This window comes from Branchiostoma lanceolatum, chromosome 13, assembly GCF_035083965.1.
Source record: "Branchiostoma lanceolatum isolate klBraLanc5 chromosome 13, klBraLanc5.hap2, whole genome shotgun sequence".
Classification (NCBI taxonomy): domain Eukaryota; kingdom Metazoa; phylum Chordata; class Leptocardii; order Amphioxiformes; family Branchiostomatidae; genus Branchiostoma; species Branchiostoma lanceolatum.
In genome coordinates, this window is record NC_089734.1 from 10,483,408 (window position 1) to 10,508,232 (window position 24,825).

General features: G+C 41.0%; 2 protein-coding genes across 4 annotated transcripts; one reads left to right on the forward strand and one right to left on the reverse strand.

The window, feature by feature from the left end:
• The first annotated feature begins 108 nt into the window (after positions 1 to 108).
• On the forward strand, positions 109 to 4,256 carry LOC136447826 (large ribosomal subunit protein bL17m-like). Its single transcript, XM_066446900.1, has 3 exons — positions 109 to 282; positions 2,555 to 2,623; positions 3,393 to 4,256. Exons 1-3 carry the CDS (start codon positions 109 to 111, stop codon positions 3,660 to 3,662), a joined length of 513 nt encoding a protein of 170 aa, XP_066302997.1. The 3' UTR covers positions 3,663 to 4,256.
• Positions 3,743 to 24,514, reverse strand: LOC136447823 (uncharacterized). Of its 3 annotated transcripts, none has more exons than XM_066446890.1 (26): positions 24,313 to 24,514; positions 23,363 to 23,513; positions 22,677 to 22,843; positions 22,055 to 22,164; positions 21,403 to 21,503; positions 20,864 to 20,988; positions 20,156 to 20,322; positions 19,559 to 19,719; positions 19,014 to 19,183; positions 18,460 to 18,544; positions 18,204 to 18,343; positions 17,521 to 17,619; positions 16,329 to 16,493; positions 15,879 to 15,983; positions 15,209 to 15,427; positions 14,877 to 15,051; positions 14,208 to 14,366; positions 13,580 to 13,723; positions 11,139 to 11,374; positions 10,460 to 10,621; positions 9,902 to 10,094; positions 9,324 to 9,445; positions 8,581 to 8,755; positions 7,710 to 7,865; positions 7,014 to 7,234; positions 3,743 to 6,420 (listed from the first exon to the last, which is right to left on the reverse strand). In XM_066446890.1, exons 2-26 carry the CDS (start codon positions 23,490 to 23,492, stop codon positions 6,235 to 6,237), a joined length of 3,873 nt encoding a protein of 1,290 aa, XP_066302987.1. In that variant the 5' UTR covers positions 23,493 to 23,513; positions 24,313 to 24,514; the 3' UTR covers positions 3,743 to 6,234. The 3 variants fall into 3 exon arrangements, with proteins under 3 accessions (XP_066302987.1, XP_066302988.1, XP_066302986.1); XM_066446891.1 differs by having other exon boundaries at positions 22,677 to 22,840; positions 24,282 to 24,514; XM_066446889.1 differs by having other exon boundaries at positions 24,282 to 24,514.
• Positions 24,515 to 24,825: the final 311 nt, after the last annotated feature.

Sequence of the window (24,825 nt, forward strand, 5' to 3'; positions counted from 1 at the left end):
CACAGCTAAGGGAGCATGCTGCAAAATCACAAGTTCTTCAAGCGATAAACTCCAAATTCACAAGCCAATTTGCGCACTTAGAAAGGAGACAGGACACTCAAATTCAACATGAGGCTTTCGTTAATGCTGCTGATCACCCATGGCAAGAGGCAGCGAAAACTGGGCGGTGGAAAGCCGCAAAGACTGAACATTTTGAGGAGGGTTGTGACAGGTTTGGTCCGACATGAACGGATTGAGTCCACCTATGCCCAGTGTGATGAGGCTCAGTTCTATGCCGAAAAGGTGGGTGGATCCTCTCTGTATCTACATGGGTTGTCTGTTTTTATCTTGTGGTTTATTATCTCCATGAAAAATGGAGGTCAAAAATTGGGATAATGCAAATAAGAATATAATTTGGCTATTAAATTAATGGCTGCATTTTATAAACCCACTGCGTTCAATGGTACGGCAAAACTACGAAAACCACGCTCTCCTTTTTCAGCACTCGGTTCCAGTGCTGAAAGTGGCTTCAGCACTGGAAAACCAGTGCTGAGCTTAGTGCAGCACTGGAAAACCAGTGCTGAGTTTAGTTCAGCACTGGAAAACCAGTGCTGAGTTTAGTTCAGCACTGGAAAACCAGTGCTGAGTGGAGTTCAGCACTGGAGAACTCGACGTCAGCACTGGAAACCGAGTGCTGAGACAAGCTTCGGCACTGAAAAACTAGTGCTGAGATACGTTACGGCGGTGACTTACTTGCGATTTCAAAACGTAGTATTTTTCCGGACTATTCACTGAAATTTATCCATAGCGCATAACTATGACAGATTTCAGTTTCTATATTACCGGGGTAAATTGCTCTGACGCTGCTCTGACTATAAATCCTCGACGTGACCGATTTTTGAGTAAGATTTTCCGGTGGGCCAGAGGCTAAAGGGTAACTGCAACGTCATTGGAAGATACCATTGTTTGCTGACAAGTTACTAGACACCCGGGAACTCATTTGCCTACCTGAAATTACAAATTCTACTTCCTTATTTAATTTCAAAATGTTAAATTTCAAAATATTGATTAGCAAACGAACCAATACTAGTTTCAAAACACTTTATTTGGTATGATTCACGTGCACGGAAACACATTGAATATGGCAACAAAACAAGCCTAAACCATGTAAACAGAACGCATTGAAACAAGCCTTAACAGAATTGCACGCATTGTAACTAGTCATTTTACAAAAAAAATAAAATACTTTATTGAAACTACTTACATATAAATATCATGAGCTTTACAGTAGTAATACCAACTAAGGCTAATGTACACATATCTGAAACGCATATAATATCAGAACCACCGGCACTTTTCAGGGCCACCCAAATATCTCCCAAAAGAGCTGTATCGCACATCACAATCACGAAACAAAGATACAATTTATGACCAGAAAGAAAGAAATAAAGTTGTTTATTTGTAACACATCCCTCATACCTATATCTACTATACAATTACACAATGAACAAGATGACAAAATTGTGTCGGAATAAAGTTGGTCATTGTTTATTCTGAATGAATCACAAACTAAGTAAGTTCAAGTGACCATGCTGCACTTCTTACGACTTATACTTCTCTCACTCAGCACTGGCAAGAAAAACGTTCCAGTGCTGAAAACACTTCAGCACTCGTTTTCTAGTGCTGAGTTTTTTTCAGCACTCGTTTTCTAGTGCTGAGTTTTTTTCAGCACTCGTTTTCCAGTGCTGAGTTTTTTTCAGCACTCGTTTTCCAGTGCTGGGGATTTTTCAGCACTCGTTTTCCAGTGCTGAATTGTCCCCGAGCACTGGTAAATCCAGTGCTGAAGGCGTGGTTTTTGTACATCAGCACTCGGTTCCAGTGCTGACGGCGGTTTCAGCACTGGGTAACCAGTGCTGAATGACCTTTGACATGACCCGTGACCAGGCACCGCCGCTCTGTCGCGCATTCAGCACTGGTAACCGAGTGCCGAACTCCATTCAGCACTGGAAAACGAGTGCTGAGACAAGTTTCAGCACTGGAAAACGAGTGCTGAAAGAAACTCAGCACTGGAATACAGCGATTCAGCACTGGAAAACGAGTGCTGAACTTTTTTCAGCACTGGAAAACGAGTGCTGAAAAAAGTTCAGCACTGGAAAACGAGTGCTGAACTTTCGTCAGCACTGGAAAACCAGTGCTGAGGCCGATTCGTCCATTGATTCAGCACTGGAATACCAGTGCGGAAGGCGTGGTTTTCGTAGACTTGCAATGGTACGGCAGTTAAAAAATGCAACATATGTAACTGAGGGACATTGATAGATAAAAGTTATGCAAATGAAGACCTAATTTGCATGATTAATTAGAAAATATTGTGATGATTGTAATTCCATATTGGTAGATAACTGGGATTTCATACTTGTGGCATTTGGAAGATATGTGACAGCAAACATAGTTGAATACAAATTATGCAAATGTGGGCCTAATTTGCGTAATATATATTTCATGGAGATTTGAGGTTTCCGAACTCTTGTTTCTGTATGGCTGAAAAGTTACAAACCCATTTGTTTCTTCTATCCAGTTGATTGACTATGCTAAGCTTGGGAACACCAATGCAGGGGCCATGAGGATAGCTGACTACTGGATCACGGTAAGTTTTTTTTTTTTGTGGATGATCCTGTCAGCAGTAGAAAAATCCGCATTATTGACAAGATGATCCTGTCTGCTATACGTAGAAAATTCGCACTGCAGGATGATCCTGTCAACAGTGAAAAAATTTGCACCGTTGACACGATGATCCTGTCAACAGTGAAAAAATAGTGTCGTAAGGCATGGTCAATTCCTATAACCAATGAATAAACCACTGAGTGACTCAGAGTGAGCGAAGCGAAAAATCTTGCCATGCCCGATCACAGTAACAGGACTTTAGATTCTAGAATATGTTACCAGTATACACTGTATTTGTTGTTGATTTCATTTGATTTGATTTATTGGAATTGCAACAGTGCAATACACTTGGGACACAGGCAGCTATTGCTGATGTCGTGACCCACACACATAATGTACCCGTTTTTACACTTGGGTGGAGTGGGGAAAATCGTGTTAAGTACCTTTTTCCCAAAGGCACAAGATCGGTGGCAGCAGGGGATTCGAACCCGGAACCCCTTGGTTCTGAGTCGGAAAGTCTGCCGTTACGCCACACGACCCCACGTTACACTAAGATATAAACGGTCGTTATGAACTTTACTAATTTACACTGCACGAAGGCCAATATGTGATTACACTTCCACCTTCCCAATTTGATTTTGACATCTCTTACATGCATTTTTATTATACTCGTGTATTTCTTTTTCATTAGAAACTATTGCCTTGACTTTAATACATATAGTGTTTAACATTTCTTGGTTGTTTTTCAACAGGAAAAGGATCTGATCCCCAAGTTGTTCGAGACTCTAGCGCCACGTTTTACCAACTACGACGGGCGTTACTGCAGGTTGCACCGTCTCCCCGTAACCACACAGAACACGCGGGACATGGCCGTGTTAGAGTACAAGGGCAACCCTTACCCCTCCCTCAGACCCACGCCGAAGAACCACCCCAACTCTATAGCAAACATTCTGGTGGAGGGACTGAGACAAGACTATGAGAAGAAGATGGAGATAGACTTGAAGGAAGAGTCTGCCACATGATCCGGACTGGTTCATGGATTGAACAAGATACATTTTGTACAAATATGTCAAAATCGAAGACCCTGAGACATAAAACAGAATATGTCTAAACATGTATTAAGCATGGTTCAGACAAGAACTCTTTGCAAGTCTGGGGTCTTTACCTTTGACCCACAAAGAGAACAGTAAAAATGCAACATTCTCATACAAGTTTGTTTTTCTCTCTCATCAGATACTTAGACTTAGAATTCAATGCGCTTATGTAAAAATGTATGATGTAGAAACTGAGACCAAAAGTTTGTACATGTAATTGTTATTAAAGATCACAAAAGTTTGTAATATTTACAAGTCACAATGATTATTGTATCCATAGATTTTCTTTTAATAGATATCATGCTTATTTGAAAGTTGGGCACACATTTTTTGTTATTTTACTTTTCTCAAGAGCTCACAGAAGCAAAACAGAATATGGCATCACAAAAAAGAGCAGAAAGAATATGGTTTCTTTGGAAATAAAAATACTTTCTTCAATAGACACATGCTTCAAAGACCTTCGTAATACAACTTATAAAATGTTCTGAACTGATTGAAATAAACCATTATATTGAACTGTAATGACGTCTCACCAGCTTCGTTCCTCAGCTCTTCGAAATCCAAGCTTGCAGTCTCTTCTAATAAAAGAAATGCTGTTCTGAGGTTTACCACCTGAACTTGCCTCTCACAGGTGGCATTAGCATTTTGATACTTTGATAATGTGTGAGGGCCCACAGAAGGAGGTTCTCATTAAATTACTGAAAAAAATTCACCAAAAATTAATTTAAAAAGATATGAAAAAAGGAGCCAGTGTATTGACCAATGGCATCATTATGCATCTGTCCCTAAAATATTAGCTTTGTACATTGGATCGTTAGCGAGGAAGAACCACTTTTAAAAAAAGGGGCGTGGCCCTGTAATTGTTGAAGACGTCATCATGACGTCATAAAAATTTGCATAAATTATTGTCTTGCACAGAGTTACTTGGAGAAAAAAAATCAAGAGCCACAAGTAACACTAAATAGTATTTTCAAGACACCCCAGAAGTGCTGCCGCATGCCTGTCCCTCACCTTAACCTTCTTGATAGCAGTGACACTAAAGGAGCATGCTGGAGCATGTTTATAGGATAAAGAGGAAAGTAACTTTACGTATTAACATTATTTCCTACTCCACAAATCTTAACATGGACTTCAAGTTATGCAAGTCATATACACCTTGTGTTACTAGTATTTTTATAATAGGGGCATTTCATTTGAAATTTAGCCTCTAACAATACTAACATGCCTACTTGGAATAGTTGGAACAGAAAAGGAAGCCAAGAAATGATAAGAAATCAGGCTGCTATAAAACCAAACCTTAAATATTTTAAAATAATCGCCAACATCTTAGGATGCTAATCCTACTGCAATAAAATGTGAAGATTATAAATACAATGTACATTCAAAATTAGTAAAATATGATATTTTTGTGCATGTACAATAATTATTGAATATCATTCTTGCAATAACACTGCTGGCCCTAACAATGCTAGTTAATTTCAGGATTGCAATTTAACATTTTCTTTGAGTACAAGCATTGTCAAAGTCAGCTTATGGAATGTCAACCTTTTAAACATCATCGACTTGACAAAAAATTTTTTGTAAATTTTGTGACAAAAGTCAGGTTGTCATATAAACATTATTTCGTTTTGAGTACTAGTACATGTACTCACAATAAATTTCACAGGCAGACCAGCTACTTCATACAATCATTTAACAATATGATACTCTATAATAGAAATATGTAATCCAGGTAAAATATGTTCCATACAACTCAAGTAGCTGTATATTGCATTATTTAGCCACATAAATGATGAGTGTATTAGAAAACTAAACTCATAACAACACAGGCTATGAGAAGAATTAAAACATTTTTAAATATCCCTGATGTGAAGAAGAATATTGCATTGATAATGTCCACAGGCCCATTCTACATCTACATTGTATCACCATCTTGTAAAAAAGAATTTCCCATCACAGAAAAGTCATATTTGACTACCTTGTCCATGTTGCCATGTTGTAAACTATTATCATATCGGGAAGTTAGGTTCTTGGATCACAACATCTTAAAGTGACATTTACCTGAAATACATTTTGATAACTCCTCAGCTTCTTTCCTCGAGCATGGATGGACTGTACTACTTCTACACAATGCATGTCATTAACAGAGGAGGTGGGATATAGACTCGGCCTCATTTGGGACCACATCCTTGCTGCCACAACGCCCTGTGTCTTGGAGTAGTGGTGAACTGAGTTACCAAAACATCAGCCAGGTAGCTGTGTATATATAGCTGGTATATCTGCCATAAAATACCAGCTTTGCAGGTAAGCAGGGTGGCAGCAGCTGGTGGAACGACCTGATCCGTTTAACCTATGCACTTCTAACTGTATGTCTTGTCTAAAGCTGACTAGTGAGGATGCTCCTACAGTACAGGTAAATATCATTTATGTTGATGAAACTATTCAAGGTATTCTACACTCTTCCTTGTAGGTAAAAGTCTCAGAATGTATGTTATGTATGCTATCTCCTTTTCTTTCCCTTCCTGGTAGTTTGTAGTGTCCGTAGCGGCATTCCCAGCCTTTTACGTAGTTCGTTGGGGATGTAAGGGTTGGAGTTGCAGTGTCCATGGCGATTGGGGATGTCGCTTTCCCTGTACACGTGGACAGACACGTTAGATCGCACCTCCACCTCAATCTCTCCCCAGGCCTATGGGTGGGAAAGAATCACATGTTTATCACAGACTATTCTGTGTGGGAGCATTGGAGCAAACATAGGGTACCGGGTATGATGGATTCCAGGCTTAAGTCAAAGAGCCATACCAACAAATCCTTTAAATCCATTTATAATGATTTCTATGATACTCTTCTAAACTAATACCGTAAATCTTGAAACTTTTCCGGTGGGCTCTCTGCTTTGAATTCCAACTGCAAATTTAAAATGCTGCAATTCCCTCCTAGCCTGATATGAGGACCAGCCTCCTAGGTGACCGCTGGCTCAAAAAAAATCACTTGCTAATCACGGTTAGCAAGAGATTTCTTTTCTACCCAGCGGTCACCACGGTTAGCAAGCGATTTTTTTTGAGCCAGCGGTCACCACGGTTAGCAAGCGATTTTTTTTCAGCCAGCGGTCACCACGGTTAGCAAGCAATTTTTTTTCAGCCAGCGGTCACTACGGAGGCTGGTACTCAGGCTAATTCCCTCCTACCGCACAATAAAAACACTGCAAAAGAAACACGAAATTATAGTAAATAAAACGTCCTATATGATAAAATTATTACATCCTTAGAAATCACATCTTACCTCTTCCCCTACAACCTTAGCCAATGCCTGGCTGTACTTCCTCTCAGGTAGCCAGACATTCCCGTAGGATAGAACCGCTTTCCCCTCGTACTGCCCGGTCACCAGGATCCGAACCTTCTCAGCAACCAATGGGATGGGCTGCTGCCGGTCAGGTGACGTCAACATCTTGATGAGGTCAATGAACCCGTCATCTCTCTCCTTGTGAGTGTTCATTAGGTAACCTGTGGACCAATCACAGGATGGAATTTAAACATCAATCAACCAAGCAAGGACAATGGCAAATACCATGCTCACGTTTTAGCCCAACAGGATGTTTCCAGCTCATACCTGGAACAAAAGTTGTTCAGTCGCAAACGTTTGTCAAATTGCACCAAATTGCATTTCCCTGGTCGGAACATGAAATACTACATCTCTTTTCAGATGGAAACTTTTTTACACTGTTCATGAAATTTTAATGAACCCGTCATCTTTCTCCTTGTAAGTGTTTATTAGGTAACCAATCACAGGACAGAATTTAAACATCAATCAACTCATTGCAAGCAACAGCATTTAGTGAGGTCAACGAACCCATAGACCCAATTCAGACCTGTCTGCTAAGTTGAAGAATAAAGATTGGTTGACTGGTTGGTTGGTTGGTTGATTGATTGATTGATTGATTGATTGATTGATTGATTGATTGATTGTACATGTACTTACCAATAAAAGCCCAGACAGTGCTGGCCTCCACCATGCAGTAGTTTGCTCTCTGCTTGATGGAGCGTTCGATCATGGCCTGCAGCACGTGTTCCCTGCGCTGCAGCAGGCTGCGGTGGAGCTGCTGCAGGGTTAGCACAGCTGGGCTTGCTGCGGCATCTACATAGAGGCATCAAAAACAGTCAGCTTTCCTCTACATGCTAGTGTGGCATCGTATATGTATGTAAAAAAATGGAAGGATCCCATAGCCCAGGCCTGCCATAGCCAGTGTTTGACGCGGTAGGGGCGATGGGTAAATGCTAATCCGCTTTGCCTTGGACATCGTATTGGAAGACAGAGCCCATCTCTCTCCTTTTACGACCTTTACCTCCTAAACCGAAGTCAGGTACCCATTTGTACATTTGGGTGGAGTGAGGAAAGTCATGTAAAGTGCCTTTCCCAAGGACACAACTTCTTGGCAGGTCAATGCCAGGAATCAAACCCGCGACCTATCGATCTTGTGTCTGCTAGTGTAAATTGTTGGGAAATTAGGATATGTGGTAAAATTTATACAAGTGTGATTGTAAATCAAATAATTTGAAAATAAGCAGGAATGTCATGCATGTTGTAAAACAATTCTTTGCAAAACAAGCAAGTTTCCCCTCTCATGTTAAAAGTGGGAACCAGTTCTTTAGTAAAAATAAAATTCCAGATAGTATGACTATGGAAACTCACACAAAACAAAAACAAACAGTTCTGTGTGGAACCAGAACATAGCAACATGGCACCTATCAGTTCAAAGTCTGACAGCTAAGTTTGAACATTAGCTGATAGCATTTGTCATCAACCTGTTTTGAGGACTGGGAGTAGAACAATTAATTTGATGAGGCTGTACCTAGCTGTCCCAGATCCAGAATGAGTCCAGTCTTAGCTGCCTGTCTGGCCTTGCTGTTGGAGCAGTAACACAGCACCTGGCACACCATCGCACGGGACAGCAGGGCGGGGTCGTTACCAGGGGCAACCAGTCCTAGCAGGGATGGCAGGTGGAACCGCACCCTTTTCTTCGTGCTCTGTAGGTAGAAATCCAAAAAGAAGAAAAAGACCTTAAAGTTTATTATACAACAATTGTACACCGTACAATGTATGGCAACAACTATTAAACATAGTACAAAATAGAAGTATAGAAGACTTAACATCATAATGACTTAAACAATAAGGGCTAGCATAAGTCTTTGATAAAGTGTTACAATTGAGTCAGTTAAGGGGGCCTCCATGCTCATTTACGTTGAGCTTTATCAGTCATTTTAATGACACATAATCAACTTGTAGTCAGACTGCTCGAATTCAATGTTGAGTGCAATTGTTGCATTCTACATATGGCATTTGCCAGCACCTGAAGTTAGCGTAAAGAAAAGTCAATCTGCCAAATCTAATGTGATAAGGAGCCAGTATCTTTCTGAATTTAGCAGAGAGTGCTACGGTACCCCCATGCAGGGGTTAAATGAAAGACGTTCTGATGTAGGATTTACTTCATTGCATTCTTTAAGAAACCCCTGAGGTAAGAGTCCTCAGATGATTCACATTATACAAAGTGTGCTGTCTCAATTATTTCCAAAACTGCAGTGAATTGCTACGAACCATTCTGGTCTTCCTCTTCTGGGCCTTCCCACCTGTGTCATCATCATCATCTTCATAGTCATCATCCTCCCCTTCATCCACATTGGTACCCAATGACATGTCCTCTGGCTCAGTTCCCTCATCTGAGGGTAAGGAACAAAAGAGTCACAAAAAGGCTGACACAGAATATCAGGCATAAGCCCATTGAACATTGAACAGATTCGTTTTAGTCTGTTCACTGAATATGACAATTGTCACTTGTTATCACTAGATTTAACAAATTTTCTACAACAACAGGTCAGTGAAAGGACTAGCAACCCCTTCCTGTAAAAAATTTTGCTGCTACCGAAACAGCAATTAAACTTGGCACTAGGCACTACAATTTGAACTACAAGAACAGTCACAGGCCACCATCCATAATAGGTCCTTTCAAGTTCATAGAGATACAAATCACAGTAGTGATACTAAACGGTAGTAGTAGTATAAGTAGTATTCAGTATTTGATTATCATTATCATTTTTCTCCTAACTCTTCTGGTGAGGGAACAAACTTAATATTTTCACTCCTGACCAATATTTTTATCAATTTGCATCTATCACCTTCTGCCAGAGTGCTGTACATTGACTTGATGGCCTCCTTCACCCCCGAGATCCATGTCTCCGGGGCAAGCCCACTGTTCCTGTCCACCTCACTGAAGCAGTACTGCGAGGACACCCAGTGGTTGACGAAGGCAATGCAGCTGGGGAGAGCTGCAAGCTGTGGGGTCAGTCTTCCCTGCAGCTTGTAGAGAAGCTGAAATCAGAAGGAATTTTTATGAACCCTTGATTTGTAAAAAAATTGATACCCTCTAACAGTAGGTGTTATGTCTTCATCTTGCCAATTTAACAACTGACAAAAATCTTCATATTTTCATAATTATTTATATATTATACAGATATAGCCAAGGATGCCCCAATGAAGCAGTCAGAAAGTTCAGTATTGAACTGTCTGCAAGATGTTTATGACTTTGAAAGTACATGTAGAACATAAAAAAGGGACAAATTATCACATTGAAAGAAAATGAGCTGGTACTGAATTTTAGTCTACTTTTCAAAATATTTCTACAAGAAGCTCAACAAGACAACATAGGGAATATGTTTGGTCACTTTCAAACTAACCTGTGCCACTGTGTTCAGCATGGATTGTGTGACAAGCTCAGGGTTGTAGTTGTCCTTCTTTGCTTCCTTCTCTCCCTCCATCTGAGCACCAACACTTTGGGGCCCGAAGTCTAGCCAGCGTGTCACAACCTTCTTAGCAGCAGTCACGTCATCCTTCTTACTCTAGAGATTAGATTAAAACAGAACAAACTTGCTGTTAAGTAGTGTTTCTTTCTCCATGAAACAGGAAGAATTCTTTCAGTGTGTTTGTTTAAAAGTCTGTGTTTCTGCATTTTCCATATGCTAGTCATGGTCACCGAGTGACAGGAAGTGAAGGTCAGAGTTGCCAGTATTAGTGATTTATCAACCTTGTAGTGATTAACAGACTGAAATTCTAGGCCATGGGGCCGATAAGAGAGCCTACTATTTTAAAGGAGGTATTGTTTTTGGTCTGTTTGTTTGTGTGTGTTTTTGCAGTTAACTCTATACATTTTCCATACATTAATTTTGCTTTTAGATTCATTGAAATAATAGCAGTCACTACAATTATAGTCCAAACCATCAAACCAAAAGGATACATCATAAAAGTCACTATGATTACTGCACACTCAAATTCACTCCTTTTGAAGAAGCTGATAAGGAACAGTTTGGATATTTTTTAGTCCAGACATTTTTCTACATCTATCTCTAATATCTTTACCAGAGGACATCCCAGCTTGTCCTTCGCCCAGATCTCCATGGCTCTGTCCACCTTCCTGCTGGTCTTGACCTTGACCTCAGGGGCAGTGACCCCTGCAGCAGGGTCGAACACGGGTGCATCGACCTTGATGGCCTGAGTGCTGCCACAGCTGGCCACCTGGCGACACTTGGCGAGGAGGGCTTCTGAAGGGTCTGAGAGGGGAGCTTCAGTCTGGGAGGCTCCGCCCTGAATCACACCTGAAGTTAAGAAAGGATCATTTCATTAAGGTCTCATTCATGAGTTTTTTCGCACCATAGGATTACATGTTATAATACGTGTTTTACATGGGCGCGTTCGTAATGAAGATATGGAAAATGTGCCAATGTTTTTCATTCCATGTTGAGAACATTTACCCTAGATTATGTAAAAACATTGACAACATTTTCACTACATACAATCTCTTTTTATAGCAATTACAAACTGCACTTGGCTACACCCCCACAAAGCCACTTTCCAGCTGTAAGCGCCGGACCGATTCACACACAATGCCCGGCCTGTGTACGTCCGACTGCTGCTGCCGAACTTTGCCTGCTAATTTCTTCAGATACAAACAAGCTTTCATCAGTTTGACGCTTGAGATAGGCTGGCCTAGCCAAAAGGGAATTTCCCACCGATATACACACACGTTCATGCAGCCGTTCAATTTTTTGGGCCACGCACTCTTTTAGCATACCCACTCAGAGTAATACAGAAATGAGATCTTAAGTATAATGTATTAAGTCAATAATGATTAAAACGAAAGAAAACTATTTTCTCCATCATCCCTGAAAGTTTGGGAATTTTACGTCGACGCATTGGCCTTTGACACCTGTAAAATGCATGAAAGCGCCCCCTAGCCGACGCGGATAAGGAGAGCACAGATTGTGCGGCTTTTAGTGTTTCTGGGCTTCAAATTACGCCCATGCTGGCCAGAAAGCGTGTTTTTGAGCTTGGCTGATATGCAATCAAAGGCGTATAGGACTAGACAACGAATCAAAGTGCTGCTTTGTGCGCAGCCTGGCAGGGTATACTCTGAAAGTGCGAGGTTGGATCTGGGTACAGACACAAAGACGGCCATCGGAATCGTTCTAAGATACACGAATAAGGCAAGATACACGAATAAAGCATGGGGGGAGGGGGTTGGGTTGTCGTCGTAAGCCAAAGTGTATTCCATAGCCATTTACTTGACACGGAGCTTTACGTCTGGAAGTGTATTGCAATATGCTAGCTTGCGTATGCGTTAGCTGCAGTTAAGTAAGATACGTGCGTCTTTGTGCTTGTTGACACCTAATTTTCCAGCACAAAACGCAACAGAAGGAACAGAACGATGCTCTCTTTCGTGTTATTACGATCTAAAACTATAGTCTTGTTTCAACTGGCTTCTATATCTAGCAAAGCATAATACATTGAAAAAAACAATAAAAACGCCCCTCAAAAAAGTAGACTAGTCCGTTGCCATGACAACCTGCAGTCAGAAAATGTGGGGTGACGCCGGATTATCAATCGTTTTGAAATTTACGCTCCAGCGCTAATCGTTGATTTTTTATGAATATTTTTAATTTTTACTTAAGGTCTCATTCATGAGTTTTTTCGCCCCATAGGATTACATGTTATAATACGTGTTTTACATGGGCGCGTTCGTAATGAAGATATAGAAAATGTGCCAATGTTTTTCATTCCATGTTGAGAATATTTACCTTAGATTATGTAAAAAAATTGATAACATTTTCACTACATACAATCTCTTTTTATAGCAATTACAAACTACACTTGGCTACACCCCCACAAAGCCACTTTCCAGCTGTAAGCGCCGGACCGATTCACACACAATGACCGGCCTGTGTACGTCCGACCCTGCTGCCGAACTTTGCCTGCTAATTTCTTCAGATACAAACAAGCTTTCATCAGTTTGACGCTTGAGATAGGCTGGCCTAGCCAAAAGGGAATTTCCCACCGATATACACACACGTTCATGCAGCCGTTCAATTTTTTGGGCCATGCACTCTTTTAGCATACCCACTCGAAGTAATACAGAAATGAGACCTTAAGTGCAAACAGAAGGTTTCACAAATAATATGAGGTCCAAGTTGCATTGTCTTTTTCCTTTGTCATCCAGAATTGAGGTGAAGAATTATGCTTTTTTGAGTAGCTTATTGTAAAATGTGGCTATGCTACGGTTGGAGTTTTCGGGGAAGCACCCTTACTCTCCTTGACAAGTGTGTTGGGTTCTTTTACATGCAGAGGTGAAGCTCCCTCATACACAGGCCATCTTTGGTTATTTCAAATGCTAGGATACCAACAAAGTACTAATTGAGCATAAACATGGTCTGTGGCATTATAAAGTTCCACTATAAAATTTCCATTACATACTAGCCTAGTATGTTCTACTTCTGTCAATAGATGGGAAATTTTCTGAGACCTACCCTGCCCCTCCCCGTGTAGTAGCAGGTCAACTAGTCCATCCACCACGTTATCGGACTTGTCCTTGTACATCTTTCCTGCTGCCCTGCGGTATGCCTCCGCAACGAACGACACCCAGAAACTGCCAAGCTTCTCGCCATTTTCTCCTGCAAGCAACACAGCAGTGTTAAACCAAATAATCAGTGTAAGAAATTTGTAATCTAACTACATGTAATTAACTGCGCTTATTGGTTGCTGTCATCACAAATGAATGACTTGGCTGACCAATATATATTAAGTATTGGAAAGAAAGGGTGACTAGCTAGTTGCAAGTATATCAGAAAGGAGGGCTAATCAGCACCAAGGACTAATGAAGACCAATCGGCAACAAGGACTGAAGGGGAAACCAATCAGCAGCAAGAAGTGGAACAAGGACCAATCAGCACCAAGGACAGGAAAGATTAAGTTAAAACAGCCAATGAAAACCTTAGATTGAAATAAATATGAAGCCATAGGAATCAACAGAGATTGGTAATCACATTGATTAGTGCTATCAGGAAAATAAATTCCTGCCGTACAATGTTTTGTTTCAGAAGAGTATCATACTCAAAAGCCAAACAACACAAAAACAAGTTGAAGCTGTTGTCTTACCAAAGATATCCTTCAGTGTTTCCCTTGGCAGACAAACAACCGAGCCAATCAGGGTATAGAGGTTGACCAGTACGTCCTTGGTGCGACCTTGTATGGAGCTGCAGAAGTTCCGAACCCTCTCCTCAACAGCCTCCACCATGTTGAAGTCTGCCACCATTGCTGAAATTGGGGAGAAATTGAAACATTGTGACCCTGTTCTTCTTTCCCTATACCTAACCTCCAGTAAAACTCATATTCTATCTTAACTCCTATTTTCGGATAAAGACCGTATGAAACACCGTTTCCATATTTTGGAAATACTGTAATGAAAATTTGTTCTACTGGAGAAAATTGGTATTCAGATGGTAAATGTACAGCAACATGTCATTCTATTCAGATGCAGACTGGTGCAGTGAGCTGCCTTTTAGAGGGGGCCTGCATGTCCTTATACATATAAGGGCTTTGAATCAGCTGTTTTCATTACACGTAATGTGAAGCTGGACCCCTCCAATTCAACATAGAGGAAAATTGGTACACTCTTCATATAGCGTAATGGGTGTCTGAATCTAGTAAAGTGAAGCCAGCCTGTCAAATTTAACGTGATACGTAGCCGCTGACTTCCCGAATTTAGCATTGATGGCATCCCTCATTGCCTTCCACCCTTTGAAGAACAACATCATGCCAGAATACCTGCACATGTCCTGTGGAAGGCAAACAGCAGCCTGAGCTGGTGCTGACCGGTTGTGTCCGGATCTAGCCGGCTGATCATGTTGCCCAGCACCATCAACAGGACGTCCTGCTGCTTGGGGTCAAAGCCAAGTGGATCCAGGGTGCAGAGGTACCCCAGGGATGGTGCCATCAGCAACTGTTGAAATAAAGATACCTCTGAGTGACGAAGAATCTGTATCTGTATAGCCGGTAATAACACGCAAGGCATGCGGCACAGCATTGTTATTGGCACATGTCAAGCACTTTTCAGATTTGCACAATTTGTCACTAGCATTGGGTTCAACAGTCCCTACCTTTACCCTATCCCAGTGAGACTTGGTGACGTAGAGTGGCAGCCATGAGTTGACTGGCTCCCTCGCCTGTCCGACGGTGGCCACCCCTAGCTCAGCATCCGGGTCGAAGGTGAAGCCCCCGTGTGCACTAAGGTGCCCGCTCAGTTGTATCTTGTGCTCCAGAGCTTCCAGTATAGAAGTCCTGCTGACCAGGGAGCCACTCACACCATGTATGTAAAGCTGGAGGAACGGTACAAGTTTAATATTATATCTGACTTTCTCCAGATGCAGCAAATGAAATGGCTCATAAGTACAGTGTGACTATCACATGCAACAACACAGTCATGTATATCAACTTTAAATATTTCGTACTAACCAAGGAGGTTACCTCCTTGTACTAACTTAAAAACTGACAGTTTACCATTGCTATAACAAATATCATGACCAAAAATACTAGCGTCATGTATGTAGCGTGCAATGACTGCTACATGCAAACAGAATCACTATTAAGGTCAAACAGTTCAGTACGAGCAAATATCGTGATTGAGTGGCATAGAATGCTCCTGTTTCTTTTTCAACAAACCTGCAAACACAGTTTCAGGTTTAAAGGAAACATCATTCAATTTGGCTTCCTGCTCCAGTTACAGTCATATGATTAAGATACCTCAGAATACTAAGTATAAGGACTTACTAGTGTTGGCTCATCCAGAGCATGTTCGGACCTTCTGATGGCCAGCCCAAACCCAAGGACATCTGAGTTGTCATCAGGATCCTCCAACAGTTCCCTCACATTGCACTGTAAAACAACAAATCATGTTCAACGTCTGATCCCTTACACAATACAAAAAGAAACTTTAGTTACAAAAAAGTTTGACTCCAAACTTCTTGTTTGTCCATAAAGCATTGTGCCAAAGTAATGTGTCATTTCATTCAAGAAGACTTTGATAACAGTCAAACTTCCGGTATGTCCTGTCTTGCATTGGGACAGCAGTCCAATTTAAAAAAATGTATTTTACCAACAAAACATTCTGTGAAGTTTGAATGTGTTATTATTAGTGTCTGATAATCTGGGTTCTCTTCTGTCCAAAGATCTGACTCTAAAGGTTAATTATGATTCAAGAAAGGTAGAATAGTTTGCTACCTGTGACAGCACACAGTGGAAGAAGTCCAGTGCATTCTGGGATAGGTTGGCTGTCTCTGATTGGTCCACTCTGAGCATGCTCAGTTGTGCTGCTGCCTCCTGTACAGCTGACACGTTCTTGCTGACACGTTTGTCCATGATGCGCTGGCGCCGGGACTTGGTGAACTGTAAACAAAGACAACATTTTGATATCCAAAGTTTTCAAAATGTATTGCAATTTTGTTTAAGCCAAAAAGCTGGAATTCTAACCCCAATTTTGTGATTGTGGCGTTGTGTGCCGCAATGGCAGGATGTTTGGCCCAGAACCCCCAGAGGCCCTGGTTTAAATCCCTTCACATGTGCCAACGTTGCACCCTTGGCAAAGGCACTTTATACAAATTTTCTCACTTCAGTGAGGTGAAAATGAGTACCTAAATTTGGTTGGATGTTATTTGGAGGTCCGGTATTTGAAGAGAGTCAAACCTCGAGCACGTAAAAAAAAATACCACACTCAAAAAGAGTAGGGGAAATTCCCGGTGTCAGTGCATCAAATAAATCTCTCCGGATATGGGGCTTGTATTATTCAGTGCAAACCATGAGGCAGTTTATCAGACACATGTACATGTACATGTACATGCACATGTACATGCATGCAATACAAACAAACACTAGACAAGGGTAAGCCGCTAAGAGACTAAATGCTCCCCATACTGGTAAAGCTGTTACAGTAACTGTAACGGTAGTGTTATGCAGTTATGTCAAGCACAACACTCATATGGTGTCACAGCAGTAGGGGTGGATACCGGTTCGCTGGACCAGATTCAGACCTTTATAACATCCAAGAACCGAGTCAAAAAAACCTGAAAGCCAAAAACCTGAGTCCAAAAACCTGAACAAAGTACAAATAAACTTTTCTATTTTGTTTGATAAAAAGTGTTTTGAGTCTCCCCTCTGACAAAAAAGGCATTTGACATAAGTGCAACATTCAAATATCAAACACTGGTTTATCTTGAGTCTTCTCACCAAGAAACTTTTTTAGTCGTGCGTGTCAGTATTAATTCTCTTTGCTTAATATTGGTCTAATAAAACAAAACATCAACTGGACAGGATCAAGTTCAGGTCCGGACCTGAACCTAAATCTCTGGACCTAAACTTGGACTTGGACCTTATTAAGCCGAAGCAGTATCCACCCCTACACAGCAGTAATGCTCACTTGTGTGGAGAAACGGAGGTCGTTGGCCTTTGCCAGCAGTGACACAGACGACCCCTGGGCTCTCCTGAAGTCTGCCACCAGACTGTGCATACGGTCGATCTGTAAATATAGTGATTAGTACTGTATGTTAAGGATGGCAGGATTGAAGGGGGAAACCTAAAAAGACTTCCAAATCAGAGTCAAAGTCAATGGAACTTTATTAGCATGTGGCAATCAACCAACAGTCTGAATTGTAGCTAATTCACACAGCCCATTCATTTAAAAACATTCATAATTTTCAAAAGAAACGACATAAAATCACAGAAAACAGCAATACAATTACAAATGTTAAATATGTACTTAGCAGGAAAATGTCACAAGGAACTTGGAAAATGATGACTCATAAGCATTGTAATGTTGTTAGGAAAAATCAAGTTTGTACTGACCTTTCTACCCAATAATGGAAAAGGTCATAAAACCTGGCAATACTAAATTCTTTTATCAAAGTACACACCAGTTGCTTGCACAATAAAAACAAAATGCTGATTTTGTTGAAATTCCTGTCTTGGAGCAGGGCTAGACAGCACCAACTTTAGCCACTTGTTTTGCATTCTTTTTACTTTAATGCATCATTGAATTATCTTCAATGTCCATGAATGTTTAAAAGAAAAGGACTAAATGAAAAGGACCATATGAAAGTGTACCTTGCCCTGCAATTCCTTCAGATGTTCCAAGAGGGCTCTCCTGAGTTCCTTGTTCATTCCCTTGTGCCCATACACCTGGACATTGGTCACTCTCTCCTGTAGTCTAGTCAGACGTTTCTCTAGTTGGTCAAACACGCCTCCTATGGTGTAAAAATATTTCTTGTTATTCACAGTGTTCACAATTTATCCAAAGTTCTTTAAAAAAGGTCTGCAATTCTTAAGGAGCACAAAGTTGCAAGAAACTGAAATAACATACCATCTCCACCACTGGTGATAGCCTTGGACAGTCTGACACTGAGAGAATCTGCATTTCTCTCCAGAACTCGCAGGGCCCACAAAACCTGCGGCAGGACAGGACACAGTAGCCAATGAGCAGCAAGAAGGGGACATAGTAGCCAGTGAGTACAAGGGGTAAGTTAAGGTAGCCAATCAACAAGGAGGAGAGAGTGTAGTAGCCAATTAGCACTAAGGAGCAGATTTAACAGCCAATTAGCACCAAGGACAGGATAATGCAGTACATTAGCATGGATACACAATATCAGCAAAGTAGGACCAAGGAGAGGGTGATATAGCCAATCAGTACCAAGGACTGGACTTGATAGCCAATCAGCACCAAGGAGAGGACATCATCAGCAATTAACTTTAAGAAGGGCATTTACTAGCCAATCAGCACCAAGGACAGGACACATCAGCCAATTGGCATTAAGGACCTGTAATACAATCCAATCAGCACCAAGGACAGGCAGTGTCAGTGGTATGACCTAATTGTTATTCATTGATGAGATTATCTCCCTTTGGCCTATGACCCACCTTGTCAGCTGGCTCCTTGACGAGCTCCCGTGACATCTCCTTGACTAGACAGGGCAGCTCCAGGTCCTGTCCAGCCACCTGCATCCTCAAGGTGATGGACACTTGTGGCAAGGTCACAGGGTCAGCCATAATCACCCACGTATCTGCCTGGACCAGGAGCCTCTTTTGACCTGTCAACAGTATTTTACATATACATCATAATAAGCCAGTTCACGGTTTGAACTGTGCATGCACGAGGTCAAAGGTGAAAGCCCCAAACTTGTTACAGTATTAGCTAGCTCAGATGTATCTTTTAGATGATAGGAGACATTCTTTTATCAATGTTATACCAAACCAAGCACCTATAATCTAAACTTCATACTTAGAAATTTGGACAAATTAAAGAATGGCTGATGCTCAAAACATCTCTTCAGCCTATCTGCAAAGATGGCCAAGCAAAATGATATCTACAAAGAATATATCTCATTGCAACCTATGCCAATCTGCAGTGTTATTACGTAGCACACACAGCTGAAACCCCTGTGTTAATGAAAAAACATACATACCCTCCACACTGCTTGCAGCTGCTGCCCCCTCTGTTATTCCCTCCTCTTGCTCCTCCACTACTACTTCCCCCTTGATGGTGACAGTCTGCTTGCTGCCATCTGGTGTATAGAATCTGTCTTCTCCTTCCAGTTTCATCAGCATCTCAACCTCCCCACCAGCACTGAAGAGGAGAAAAACATGTACAGAAAATAAAAAAATTATATCAAAAGTATGCAGTTTATCCTGTTTTGCCATTTGAACACTCAGTGCACAAGTATTTCCATATTTCTCTCAAGGCTAAATGATACACACATGTCTTCCAAACATCAAAAGCTATCTCCTACCAAAAAAAACCACACCAAAGCATATCCAGGTCAAAAGATACCAAAGCAAGAAGTTCTGCTGCAGTACCAAAGTCACACACCAGGGGGCCCAAAATTGACCTTGACCTTTGTCTTGGCACACATAGAAAATATCATCACAACCCATCCCGAGGTTCTTAAGGTATGCTAACTATAAAAGCCCAGAGACACAAACGCACCCACCGACACGCAAACACACACGCACAAAATAATATCTCCATTTTTCATGGAGATAATTACAGTTACATTTCTTACCTCAGAGCCACAAAGTCAAAGAGTTCCTGCAGCTTGGCCTTGAGGGCCTCTGTCCCGTCACTGGGCTCCGTGTAGCGGAATAGTCCCGCAGTAGTCCCCGTGTTCCGCAGACGGCCAAGGAAGTTGTAGTCGTGCTGGGCGCTGAAGCCAACAACGTGAACTATCGCCTAGTGACAAGAGTGTGTTTCATTGGTCCTATGGTACATGCACATGCCAGTCACTACAAAATGTAAAGCTTTGCAAAGGCTCACGTAGTTTCTCCTATTGATGATATTCACACACTTGCTTTACAGTTGAAAAATCTGATAGGCATCCCAAAATGAAGTCAAAGACCTCCACCAATAGTTTCATCAGGATGGTTAATCACTGGATAACATCCAGTTATGAACTGTGATGTACACAAAAAATTCAGTCATGTTTGGGACTGCATTTTTCACATTGCAGCAGCGCCATCTAGCTGCAGTGCAAAGTAGCATCAGACAGTATTGCCTAGGTAAAAAACACTTGGTTGTGTGCAAATGAACTTTATTGTCCAAGACCTTAGAATAGGCATATAATTAAGTGTTTGTCTGGAAGAGGATATTTTAATCAAATGCATTTGTACACGTTACCTGAAACAAACCTACAGACTATTCAAATAAGTTGTTAATGGGTGATACAAAGAAAGTACACTGCAAATATTAGTTACGGTCATCAATGTTCCCCCACCTCATGGCCAAGTCTAGCCAGGGCCTCCTTCCAGCTCTTGATGGAGCGATTGATGTGATCTCCACGGTTACAGGTGTCAGCCCCGTCAGTCATGAACACCACGACTGTCTTGGATACTGGTGTACCTGGAGATAGGAGAAGTGCACAATTAATAATGTTACACTCTAGGCCATGTTGATTTGATCATACGGATGACATCCTCTGGGAACCCCAAAACTGATGCGAGTGAGCGAATGAAAAAAAAGCTTGGCCTAGTTGCCTTTCATTATGAAATCTATGTGGTCAGGAAGGTTGAACAAATGATTTAACACACTGAAGTTTATTTTCAATCTGTAGGCATATATTTTGAGCCCCTTCAAACCATCCCTTTTTGATACTCTTTCATGGACAGATATGTGGAGTACTGAAATCTCAATACCCCAATTCTATCAAAATGTGGTAAAATTATTCTAAAAGATAGCAAACTTACATTATTTAATATTGTGTAAAAACATGAATTTGACTTGTTGAATCAGAAGCAAGAGTTCATTTGTTCCCACCTTGTATTTCAGTCTTCAGACACTCCTTGATACAACTGAACGCTGCTGCAAAACTTGTCATCCCGTCAGCCTTCACACGGTTCACTGCTTCCTGGTAGGATCTGTCACAGAATACAATTATCCAGAAGTTTAGAAAATACTGTAAGCCTTGGAAATTTTGCGGTAGTTTTCTGTGGTGACCTTCTACACCTCGAATAAGAGTTTCCAATGTATTTTGATTACAACTGTATACATGCGAACTTAAAAAACTTCAAAAATCTCCTTTCCCCTCTTACTTTGACATAAAACCACCAGAAAAGTACTGTACATTCATTTACAGTACTACTTAGATTGAGCTAAGATTGTGACAGTCTAGATACTAGATACTGATCAGATTGATAGATACTGTGATAGTTAGTTGCAGCTACATGTAATTTTGTTGTAAAATCAATTCGTTCTGAAAGTAGTTAATTAGTTTTGAAATCAATTAATTCATTCTAAGATTAATCAATTCTGAAATTGCTCCTTATTGATGACAGTTATACCTAAAAAAAGTAAAAACCTCTGTACATTGCATGGTACCTTATATTAAAAATAAAATTTCTATAGACCAAACGCATGATCAGTCTCAATGGAATCATCCAACACCGATGTGCTAACATGTACTACTTACCCTGCATACTGCAGTAGGCTAGCCTCGTTGTTGTAGATGACCACATCCAGTGCCACACTGGGGTTGACACTGGCCACATCTCCTATCATGTACAGTAGGGCCTGCTGTACCTGAAGGTAAAGACAGGGGGAGCTTCAGTTCTGAGTGCCCAACAGTTGACAGGGCAGTGGACAGTACAGAATATATAATTACTCCTTATTGTTTCATTAGGTGATCAATGGTTTTTATGGGGGAGACTTTTTCATGGGGGAGACTTTTTCATGGGGGTTACCTTTTAATGGGGGACACTTATGCATGGGAGACACTTTTGCATGGGAGACACTTTTGCATGGGGGACAGTTTTACCGTTATATTTCCTTCCAGACAAAAAAAAAATTGAGGAAACACATTATTTTCCTTTGCAATCTAGCTTTTCTAAGTTACTCCAAAAATCTGTGATCAAAAATGTATCAAAAATAGTGTCAAGATTTAGTGCGAGGGTAGCATTGGAACTTAGACCATAGACGTTCTTATCTTTTGCTTAATTTTTTTAAATTTCTCCCGAAAGCTCTTAGACCATACTCTACAACATACTTTAAGTGTACAGCATAATAAAGATTGGCATTATTGGGCGTGTCCTCACCTGTCGCCACGGGTTACCAGACATGGATCCACTCTTGTCTGCAGCCACGATGACGTGAGTCAGCTTGTTCTGAAGCAGACTGGTCCATTCTGTTGGCAGGGGGAACTGCAACTTCAGCAGCTGCTCTTTGCTCACAGACCCATTGGCCACTGATGCTCCATCCCCTGCTACAGAATGAGATGGACTTGTCTTACCATATGGTAGTATAGGATACTCTCCAACCAGAGAAATGGGTCCATTTAGGTGTTTTTTTCAGGCTCTCTCTTTTGACCTATTTTCTTTATGTCACCAACCCACACGACATACAGAAAACGGGACAAAATAGAAAGCCCAACAAAAATGCCTAAAAACACATCAAAAACTAGTCGGACCCAATCCTCTGCTTGGAGAGTAGGTCCAGCGGTATATACTGATTATGAGATTGTCATAGGGTGCACCAGCCACATCTTTGTAACTAACTGTAACTTAATAATTCCTTGTACATTCCGAGATCCTTGTGTCACTGCAAGTCACTTTCTCTTGCTCTGTTCTGAGAAGTCGGAGTAGGACAGTGACAATCACTATTTCCTTGGGGTGATGTCAGACCCAATTTGATCCAGGAAGACCTCATGACTCATATAGCGTGTCCACTAGCCCAACCCCTCAGCCATCAACACCACTACTTCTAACTACAATAACATTAATACCTGTTTCAGGTGTCTGTTTAGGTTGGTCTCCAGATGCAATACTCTCAAAGACAAGACTGGCCTCCAACAGATCTGAGTTCTGTATGGCATCTTGTATGGTCTGACCTAGGGCGCTCTGAGATGCACCCATCTTTAGCACTCTTCCACTTTCCTGAGGTAAAAGAATATGTCCATTAACAAGAGTTCTGTGACCTCATATCTTTGCCAAATGATGCTTAAAAACTCCATGAGACTAGAATTGATTAACGTTAGAATTCATTAACGTTAGAATTTGAAAAAAAAAATGATTTCGTATTTAGGAGAAAAAGATAATGTTATATGTATCCTTTTCAATCCTAACTATGAAAATTTCTGATTGATTATGAAAGTAACCATCATTTGCATAAATTGTATAAGTTGATCATCTTTTCTACCCAAATAACTCAACTTGTTCAAGCTAGTGTGAAAGTGTTATAATGAGAGCTATTGTCCCATTCCCTCATAGAAATATGTAAATAGTGCATTGATTTGCATTATTTATGTACTAGTAAAGTAAGATAAAAATAGTTGACTTAGCTTCGGTCCTCACCAAATTTGGGCGTTGTTACGTGTTATAATATGTGGGCGGGGCCAATCATTCAACAAAACCTTGACAAATCATTAAAGCAAGGAGGTTTAATCAAGTGATTAAACCTCCTTGAGTAAAGTATTCAACGTTTTTCAAGTTCCAACCTAATTGTGATATAATTTTGGAAGGGAGATAATGGTTGCTATTTTTCTGACTGCCCCGTCCTGCCTGAACGGTCTCAGAAACGTAAAAAAATTATTGCTGGGATATGACATAATAGGTGAGAGGCCGGCGTATCAAAATATCAAATACATGTAACGTTAGCATACATACTTTTACCAAGGAGGTTTTATATTGCTTGCTTTTACACACCTGTAAGTTTTAGTGTTGTCACCGATCAAACCTTAGCCTATTCCGTCTCGCGCTACCGACTCAGAAACGCCCGCTCTTGCCTCTCTCTGCTCTCCTGTTTGTGCAATACCGCGAACCTTAATCATTTTTATAAGACACATTGCACAACCTTTCATCAGCATCCCAAAATAGACGAAAATCAATTCAGACACAGAGAGTTTCGCACGATTTCGTCATTTCGCCGGCATGTTGATTATGGGCGATACCACTTTAGTTTAGGGGCGTGGCCTAACTACAGTATATAAATGAACTATAGTCTATTGTAAACACTTTATTGCGTAGGTCTAGGCAAGAAGGTTAGTAGAGAGGCTACTTTGCGACTTTACATTTGTCCAATCTCAAGATAATTGTACATTGAAAAAAAAATTGAAAGTATCGCTACTTTGGGCTGTTTTGACCTGCAATGATTACTTCAACAGCTAGAGGTCCCCACTGCCAGATCGGGTGAGACACAGCACATGAGCATATGACGGTCTACTATGAATGTCATACATCGTCAAAATAA